The sequence below is a fragment of the Montipora foliosa genome, chromosome 1 (assembly GCF_036669935.1).
Source record: "Montipora foliosa isolate CH-2021 chromosome 1, ASM3666993v2, whole genome shotgun sequence".
Classification (NCBI taxonomy): domain Eukaryota; kingdom Metazoa; phylum Cnidaria; class Anthozoa; order Scleractinia; family Acroporidae; genus Montipora; species Montipora foliosa.
Genome location: NC_090869.1, coordinates 9,490,336 through 9,500,335, shown reverse-complemented (window position 1 = coordinate 9,500,335; position 10,000 = coordinate 9,490,336). Strand labels below are relative to the sequence as shown.

The 10,000-nt window shown below is 34.6% G+C and overlaps 2 protein-coding genes across 3 annotated transcripts in view; one reads left to right on the top strand and one right to left on the bottom strand.

Moving 5' to 3' along the window:
- Positions 1-1,122, top strand: part of LOC137975051 (ubiquitin-conjugating enzyme E2 C-like) — a 3,992-nt gene extending 2,870 nt beyond the window's left edge. The window contains exons 6-7 of one of the 2 annotated variants that reach the window (XM_068822125.1): positions 443-499; positions 791-1,122. In XM_068822125.1, the coding sequence (XP_068678226.1) occupies positions 443-499; positions 791-843 (110 nt within the window). In that variant the 3' untranslated portion in view covers positions 844-1,122. Of the gene's footprint in view, positions 1-442; positions 523-790 lie in introns of both variants that reach the window. The other variant, XM_068822206.1, reaches the window with a different exon arrangement.
- Positions 1,123-1,735: 613 nt separating this feature from the next.
- The window catches only part of LOC137974874 (ran-binding protein 9-like), a 28,427-nt gene continuing 20,162 nt past the window's right edge, over positions 1,736-10,000 (bottom strand). The window contains exons 8-12 of the mRNA XM_068821910.1: positions 8,430-8,542; positions 7,355-7,756; positions 6,442-6,578; positions 5,254-5,365; positions 1,736-4,557 (exon numbers count right to left, since the gene is read on the bottom strand). Of these exons, the coding sequence (XP_068678011.1) occupies positions 4,430-4,557; positions 5,254-5,365; positions 6,442-6,578; positions 7,355-7,756; positions 8,430-8,542 (892 nt within the window). The 3' untranslated portion in view covers positions 1,736-4,429. The remainder of the gene's footprint in view (positions 4,558-5,253; positions 5,366-6,441; positions 6,579-7,354; positions 7,757-8,429; positions 8,543-10,000) is intronic.

Here is a 10,000-nt window from a genome sequence, read left to right as displayed (position 1 = left end):
CTACTCTTTAACACTCATAAGGTATTCCTGATTTTTGTTAAAATCGTTTGTACATCATTACAGCAAACTGGAAAAAAATAGTAAACATTTTACTGTGAAAGTTTGAAAACTGTGAACACTAGAAATATTTATGAAATGTTATTGTGTTTCAAGTAAAAAGCCAATCACAAGAGAAAACTGCAACTACTTATTTGTTTGTGAGTTAATCGCTTCTGATTGGTGCACAATGGGAAATGTCAAAATCAAATCAAAGTGTTCACAGTTAAATTCGGATTTGCACAGTAAAACCAAAAACCAACAAACTATTTTGTATTTGCTTTGACTTGATTTTTTGAAGTTACATTGGCAAAAAAAGCTACCAATTAAATAATTAATTTTGGCTATTCTTTCAATGAAAGATGTTAATTAATGTTGTCTTAATTCTCCCAATTACTATTTTCAGAGCCAAACAATGATAGTCCTCTTAATGCTGAAGCTGCAAAATATTGGAATAAAGAAAGTCAGTATCCTTGCGGCTGATTAGTAAGGTTTAACACTAAAATATGTAAGAAGCAAGATTACCATTGAAATGCTACAATAACAATAAAGGAAGGAAAGAACGACTGTAACAAGTCTTATTTTGTCGCAACTCTTTTGTTGCTTTTTATTTTAAATAATAGTTATTTAGCTCTGGGACAGTAACAGAAATCAATCAATTTTCATGGTTATACTTCACCATACCCACTTCTTTGTATCTAAAGATTAAAATATCATATTTTACTAACCTTAAACACTTTTTTCTCAATTTCAGTTTACAAGAAAGAATTAGAGAAATTTGAAAGTATGATGGCAAAAAAATTATGAGATGTGTGCCCTGAGTGGTTATCCACTTTCAAGAAAAATATTGTTTTAGTTATGATCCTTTTATAACAGAGGCATCTATGTGTAGTTTTTAGTTATTACAATTTAATGTTATTACCACATCAATCATCGATTCAATTTCACCAAAAGATATTTTTAGGAAAGAAGTCAAGTTGGCTTCTCTCTGATTCTTCACTTTGTAAATAGTAAAATATTGATATTGTTGACTTCAAAAGTTACAAGTTGTGGAAATTTGAAATAAATACTTGCATTTGACAAGAATACAGGTCTTTGTGAAAGTTATATGGAAGTGTGTGTTTAATCTCTGCACAGTCCTGATTCGTCTGGTGTTAGTGTCACTATCATGACAGAAAAGGATAAAGGGAACGGTTCATGAGCGGACCAAGATGTTAAGATCTAAAAAAATCCCCATTCATGAGTAAAAATCGTCTGCTGTTAGGCAGTAAATTCAGTAAGTTTCACTCTCAGGAGGAAAGGGTTAAGGACTGTGCCTACTAATCAAAGGTATTTTTGCGCGGTTGTATGGCTATGCGGGAAAAGCAGATCTCAACAAGTGCTATAGCTATTAAATTCCAAAAAGAAAATTGGGGGTAACCATGCATTTTTCAAAGATAATTAATCAACAATATTAGAAAAAAGCTTTAAAATACAAAGCAATGTATGGCATTCCTTTCCAAATTAAAGCTTGATATCTCTGAAAAATGCATGGCTATCCTCAATTTTCTTTTTGGATAGCAAGAGCACTTGCTAAGTTCTGCCTTCTCTGAATAGTTTTAAACCGCACAAAAAAATAATATCCCTGCATTAGTAAGCACTACCGATAGGAAATCAAAGTCTCTGGAGAACGTATGCGCAATAATAGTAGGCACCGTTCTTAAGCTGTCTTCTCAGGGGCAAACAAGAGAAACTGCACTGTTCACTTGACTAAAAGGGCAGTTTGATTGACATGAACAAGACTTTGCCATTGAAGGTGAAGCCAGAATCAAACAAAGAATATTTGGCAAAGTCAGTTTACAGACCACTTTATTAATAAGTATACTAAAATGAAAAACCTGACCCCACTATTACAAACTTCCCAAGAATAAGACCAGATGAAAACAAGCTGTTCATACTGAGATACATTAAACGTTAGTAACTGACGAAATACGACAGTATAAATAAGTAATGTTAAAACATTTCGGGGGAAAAAAACTGACTGCGATTTATGCTTTCAAAAGGATTCTTCTGAAAGCATCGACTTGGGAAGCTTTGCAACAATTCACCTTTTAAGAATAAGTCTAATGTCAGAATGTATCTTGGAAGAAAAGAGAAGAACTAATCAGAAAAAAAAGGAAGTAGCTTTTTATTCAAAAAGTAAACTTGAGCCTCCCTTATCTTCATTCCACTGATGAAGGGCACAGTCCTGAAAAGTCTGGACATTTGTTAAAATTTTGGCACTTTCAGCAACATTCTCAACTTTTATTTTCTTATTGTAGTAACAAAAGCCATGCAGCATACGAAGTTTTTAGCTTCTTTCATTTTATTAAGTAAAAAGTGAGGCTGCAATATCTGAAAAACATTTGGAAATAAGCATCAAAAGGAGTAACTGAAGGTATTCTCTCTAAGAAGAGTTTCCTTTTGTTTTAGTAGCTGCATACTTCATAGTTTTTTGGTATTTTGGTTTTACAGTGTCTCATAAGATAAACCCAAGTTTTAATTTGCCTGACTACTCAATTACAGTAGATAGCCTTTTCCCCGTGATACAGAAACCTACAGATTGGTGATCAATATGAATGAATGTAACTTTACAAAAATTAACTTTAAATAAAAAACCTTGAGATCACCACCTTGCACGTTTTCCTCCCCTAATGCAGCAATTCTCTGTCAGCATTACAAAGTATAATAATTTCTTCTGGCTGGATCCACAGTGGAAAATCTGTGAATTTCTTTGTTCTGCATTGGCGTAAAAAATCTGAAATAATAGTGCCTGCAAAGTTGCCAAAATGGAACGAAACTATGACAGGCCACACTGAAGAACCAACCAGAGAAAATTAATAATATGCTAGGTGGTGACACAACATAATTATCATGGCATTAGGGAACAAGATGGTATTTTTATGCCATGTCTGTTATGCCATTCAAGGGAAAACCTGGAGAAATGTAATGCACCAAGATTCAAAATGTGAAAGGGTAGTTAAAGGACAATAATTACCGGGTATTGATTTTGAATGATATAAAAAGTACATTGTGAAATCTAAAGAGAACAAAAACAAATTCACCAACAACTTTTGAACACAGAAAGTTACCTTTTTCCAACTTGGTAGTTTTTCAAGTTTCCAAATAAAATTAAAACAAACCCATGATGCTTAGGACCCATTCCAACTGTTTTTCTTTTTTCCAATGTACAAAACAGTAAAACACTATGAAGTTTTGAAGCTGTGAACGTTGACAAATTTTGCAAGGAGGTATTTTTGCTATAAGACAGCAACAATGACACTAACTGATGCAAAATTTCATTAACATTGAAGGCCTGAATAATAGACTCTTCGGCTGAGGGGTTTTGAAAATTAAGGTCTCTTACTGTTTGTTTAAAGCACAGTTAGCACTAATCAATGACTTAAGTCCAGAAATGCACAAAATTAGATGCACACCTGATATCCAACATAAATGTTCCCTTCTTCCAATGTAAGTGTTGAAGTTAATGTAACAGTTATATTCAGGGGTAATTAATGCAGTTATTTGTCTGTATTCCTGAGCATGCATGCATCTAATCACTTGAGCATGTCTGGACATAATGGTTGCATGCATAACTGTCTTAAGGCCGACTAGCACTGCCAACTGTATTGCTAACGCCTTGCAGTATGTTAAGTTCCCTGCTATTAAGTTTTTCCAATATAGAATGTTCACAGGATATAAGAACAAGTTTTGATTGAACTATTCAACCTAATTAACTATTAGAGGTCAGTGGACTGAACATAGCCCATTGGTAAGGCCCTTTTGAACCAGGCCAAAAGCAAGATCTTTATTTTTCACACTACATGAAAATGAAGTAAACTTGGTGATAAAAGAAAATGGAGGGAAAAGAAGAGAAATTGCCATACATTACACTTCTACTTAAAAAACAAGAGGACAGGGTGTCAAGAAGAATACAAAAGGCAAAATTTATGGGAAAAAAGGACCTTTTTCGCAAAAAGTAGGAAGAAAATGCAATATCCTACATTCACCCACCCTTCCCCTCCCAACCAAAAAAAGCACCAACCAGAGAGAAACATGAAGTTATTTTTGTAAAATAACAGAGGCCAGGAAGGACTTGAAATAATAGGGAAAACAGAACTTAAAACTAAGCAATACCCTAACCTTGTAAACACAGAAGCAGACAGTTTCAAGAAGAACTGCCTTTTGGTGTATACTTACACACCATTCCTTATCTCTCCTGACATTAAAATTATCAACATAGTTAAGTGGAGGGAGTCAGTCAAAGATTGATCGTTCCTATGACTATTCTATGCCCTGTGAACTGGATGCAATGATATACAGTATGTAATAATTATTGTTAAAAATGTTTATGTACAATATTTAAGTTCTGTTTTTACATGTATTCTTCAACACTAGCAAAAGCACAAGCTCCTAATCCAATTTTAGACATGAGTTTCAAGCATTCCTGAGCTTGTCCCAAAATTAAGTCTAATGGAGGTTTTCTTGGCAGGTGATGAGAATCTGCAGATGAAAAAAGATGAAATGAATAAACAGGAAAAAACAGAATGCTATCAATTACTAAGCTTTCTTGAGATCTTCACCTATGTGTGTAGACATTTTGCATCCAATGTTTTTCTTACTTTTTTTTTTTCTGTTAAGAAATTGTATCTCTTTGGAATTTGTCAAGTTTCAAAATACTACTTCTGAAAAGAGGGTTGTTCAAGATATCATAAGCAAGAAATTTCAGGGCCACTGGTTTGTCAGCGTAAGCTGTTATAAATGTGTACACCCTCTTTAAATAAAGTTGATGATGATGATTATTATTATTATAGTCTACGTGTAGCCCTACCCTCACCCTGAAAGAAAATGGGAGGATGATACAGCTACACGTAGGCTAGGAATTTGAACCATAAGAAATGTATGCATTTCAACACTGCAATCTTGCTTGCCATAATAAAATCATACACAATGTTAATATAACATAAGACTGAAATGTGAATGGAAACGAGTTAACTGTATTAAAAAGCTGTTTCACAATTATAATAATAAATTATAATTGTGAAAAAAATGGCAAAACACTAGTTTTCTCCTAAAGTAGTGACCTACAGACAGTACATGAATAAAAGTTTGATTTCGCTTTGTCGCTGCTGTACACATATGCAGGCAGCTGTAATATTTATAAAATTATTGGACAACAATAGATCATTCTGTACTTGCCTAAAATAGCACTATTTAATGCAGAGCATATTGGTTCTCTCTGAACAGGATCTAGAAGATAACCAACAGGACTATTCCAAGGATCTGTGTATGCCAAGAGACTAAACGCTTCCTAGATGAGCAGTTAAAGAAAATTATTTAGAATCAACAAGATCCACTGGACTGGATGATCCTTTCCATAAGGGTTACCACCTGATTACAATATTCACATATCCGTTTAATTAAACAAAAAGGTACCTTCATAATTTAGCTTTGTTTCATAATTTGAGAATTCGTTATATCAAAACTGCATGGTTTGTGCTCTATGAGGTGATCCAGCACTTCAAAACAACCATTTCACTAAGCCAGTGGTCTTGTACAGCACTTTCACCCATTTCTCAGTCTCTGAATACCCCGAAGAAGCATTCACACTTGTTTTTGATATGTTATAAGAAGTGACTAGGAATAAATTATTGCTCTTGTCCACTGGACTGGATGATCTTTCTATAAGGGTTACTACCAACAGCAAATGATCCCCGGTGCACACACTCAAATATGAAAAAAGGGTACACAGAACTAGGAAAAAGGTTCTTGCCTACTAAATGTGGATAACACTGTGACAGTAAAGGAGGTAAAATTCAAATGACACACACCAGAGCCCAAGTCCAAGGACCAAGCTGGATTCCCATGCCGTTTGCAAATTAGAAACTTTTAACACAGCCACCTACAGTTACTACAGATTGTGTATTCTAGGAACCTTAAATGACAACCCAGATCAGGTACCTTGGAATTGTTACAACACGAGGTACGTGTAAATTTGAGTAAATCAAGTAAATCTGAGTACATGTATGTATGACTATTTTCAGGCTGTCCAAACATCAGTTCCTCTAAGAAAATTAACACTGTACAATCACCAAAATGATCAAACTCCATTAAAGTACAAAGTCATGTGTGTAATACATGTCATCCCTGATGTTATCAAAGTGATGATGCCAAACATTGCCAAACTTTTGCCTGAGCCATGCACAAGTCTTTTTTTTTTTCAATCTATAAATAATAAAAATTTATGTGCAATCAAAGGACTTCAGAAGTCAGATGACAAAAGTAAACTGTGCTTGTAAATGTAAAAATATCAGTAATAGAATTGTCAGCATTCATTTTCATGATTAATTTTAAAGTTGGCGAGGGAACATTCAACATTATACTGACCCGCAGTGCCTTCTTATTTGTTTCATTCTTGCCATGTTCTCTCCTCAGCTGAACACTCATATTTTGTAGATCCTTTCCAAAAGCTAAAATCTTTTCAAGAACAGTTCTATTTTGACAGCATGTTTGCCTGGAGTCAACTGCAACTCAAAAATATATATATATTGACACAAGTATATTGCAAACAAGTTACATGGCTTTTGCACACCACCTCTTAAAGTTGCAATTCAGAATTATAAAAAAATAATACGGTAATATTTTACAACTCTAGTACATTAAATATCTACATACATGTATAATTTATTTCTACAATAATTTAAAAATATGCATAGTCATGTAAATTATTTCACTTGAGATATTGTCAAAACTTCAAAATCATGCAGACCACAGATACCCTCCAACAAAAATTGTCCTCCTGGTTTGACTTAAACAATAAATACAGATGTTGGTTCTTACGTGGCAACAAGCCCTCTAAGTACTTAGGCTTTTCTCTGTTCATATACTTTCACTAAGAGCTAGTAATTTCAATTCAGTGTGAATTAATAAGACCAATTTTGATATATTAAAATTCAGGACCAACTAATAGGACCAATTTTGATATATTGAAATTCAGTCCTAAACAAAAGGCATCATCAGAGCTTTGAGATGATGCCTTTTGCTTTAATAGGACTGAATTTTAATATAATTTAATTATATTGAAATTCAGTCCTATTGAAAGTGGGCTATTAGGAAGACAAAACGACACCCTGTAGAGCATAGTTCTTTGCTACATGTACATGTTAAATCACTGATTATATAGAGTACATCTTTTGGACTTTATTTGAAATTTGCACATTATGGATTTCAATCTCTTCAAAACGTTTCTTGGTCAAAAAAATTATACTATAATGTACAACAAGTTTTGAATTATAAGTACCTCTGCTTGAACTGTGATCACTGTCATCTATATTTGCAGTCCCATTTAAAACTCCATGATTTGACAATTCTTCAAAATCCTCAACTTCCATTGGCATATTATCAGCATCAAAGCCATTGTCTATACATGTGCCATTGGAAATAAATCCATTGGTAGTTGATGATGAGCTACTTCCCACAGATCCTGCACTGTAAGAATGTGTAGGACTGACATTTGGGCTTGAGCGTGGACTGTGTGCAGCTGGACGGATATCGCTGTCACAGCCACCAACCATTTCTACAAACTGTCGGCATTTTAAAAGAAAAAGCAGGTTTGGATTTCTTTCTAAGAGTCCTGGGTATAATGTCTGTGTTGTTTCAATAGCTTCCCCTATTCTGCCAGCAAGACCTAACTTTTGTATCCCTGAAATGAAGAGAAAAGCACATGCACAAAGGTACTGTAAATTACAGTAACTGTATTAAATCATAAAGAATTCCTTAGCAGCTCATTTACTGTTATATTTGAGAAATGAGAAGAAAGGTATTAACAATGAATACAAGAAAGGCTCTGATGAAGGAGGTTAATGCTCCAAACACCATCTCTGAAATGTTTCCTATAGCAGTTCACTTACCCTTATTAACTTGTTTCATAAAACCAAAATATTCAAGCAACAAATACACCACCAACAAGCACCAATTAATTCAGGGGTTTCATTAAGTTTTAAATTAAAAGGGACCTTGTGATAGAGTAAGCGGGCACCCCTATATATAGTCTGGCTTTTGATCTTGAGACCTCCTTTGAGCAAAGGCGGGTACACTGTACTGTACTCAGCGTAGACAGGCGCTAGTACAGGTACCTGTGTCCCGGCTTCTAATAAAACCCCTGTTAATTGCATCCATTAAGTAAAACTTTTTTATAACAACAAATTATTCTAGACTACAGAAGGGAACTTCTGGTTTGCCACTGATCACTTTAAAAAGGCTCTACTCAAACTGTCCAGTCCCTCACCTGACTGGTGTGCAAAAACACTTTCTTAAGCTTGCTTGACAAAACCAAAAATAATAATAATTTATTAATAATATTATTATGGACTCACTTTGTCTGTTTTTAATTGAAGCAGTTTCCTCTGTAAATGACTGTCCTGTGCTCTTTGCAAAGGCCTCTGCAGTCGCACAATAACCATGATGGACCAAGTAGGTGGACACAATTCTACAAGCATGTAAAATGTAAGTGCAAACATTGCATGCCTGACATTGTAGTCTTCAAAAAAGAACCATGCGAATGTCAGCTGATTGATGTTTTAATACCTAGGGATCAAAGCATTGCCCTCAAGGAAGGGGAAAAATAGGCACGCATTGCATACATGTGGTAGTGCAGCAACTTGACAGTGCTTTATTTCATAACTGTCAACTAAGCTCTGTGTTTTGTTTTCCAGGATATTTATAAGTTGTCTTTGTGAAATATGTAGCTCTAAAATTAACAATGCACATGACATTGTTTTGGTATCGTAAATCATTATAGTGCCATGGAAGATGTCTTAGGTAAATAGTCCCCGGAGAAGACATGTAGTTACTAGTAAATACTCCAGAAAGATTGAAGAATCAAAGTAAAAGGGAATCGAGAAACATTGGCCTTGAGGCTGACACGAAGTTTGCTTCAACTTCTTGTTCACAGCAACTTTAAAGTGCACTATGATCAAATTTTTACCTCTTCATTTTTTAGGCGTATCACAAAGAATTCTATGAAAGAATGAAAATGCCATTTATCGCTTGCAAATACCTATATGCAAATGAGATGACTGATGATGTCATACACTCAACCCAATATTACATCAAGTATATAAATAGAGCTATCTTCGCCAATTTTGCAACGTAGACCATTGAAACTTGGTAGAAAACACACCTACGGCTATAAAACATTTTGTTCCCATGGCAACTCACTCTTTTCCAGTCCCCACCCACTTGATTTCAATATGTAAGTGATTTTCAGCTCGAAAAACCTTAAACAAGGCCACAAACTCAAGCTAACATAATTTATTTATATGCTTATTGGATCATGTATATGATGCACCATTTGCAAATATGAAAATAGAACAAAGGTGGCCAGAAATGCCTTTAATATTGGAAAGGTCTGGAACCCAGTATGTTGCCATGGTAACGAAACTGTTAAGCTCAAATTGTGGAGCACATTTAGTAGAATCTTACTGCAAAGAATCAAACATTTCTGATGCAAATTGGCTGAGATATCCTTTTTCATCATATTCGATCAAAATTGGGTTGAGTGTATGACGTCATTACTTGGCTAATTTGCATATTTGAACAACTTGAATATCTCTGGAACAAAAAGAGATATTTGAAAATAGTAAAGAGCATTTTCTTCTCATGCAGTCTACGTATTTATGTCTTAAAATGGCTTTGATAGAAAAGATGCGATTTTCATCATAGTGGCACTTTAAGCATGTCCTCTAAGCACCTAGAAAAAATTGCAAACTACCTCTGAGGGAAAGGTGGAGGTTGCAAGGATGTGGAAGCTGCCTGCATGTACCAGTTGTGATTGGGGCATTAATAATTAATTTTTATGATGCATGACGTACCTGAGCACTGTAAAACGTAACATACAGTACATGTACAATAGTTCAAGACTTACAGATTTAAGAGCGGTTTGAGA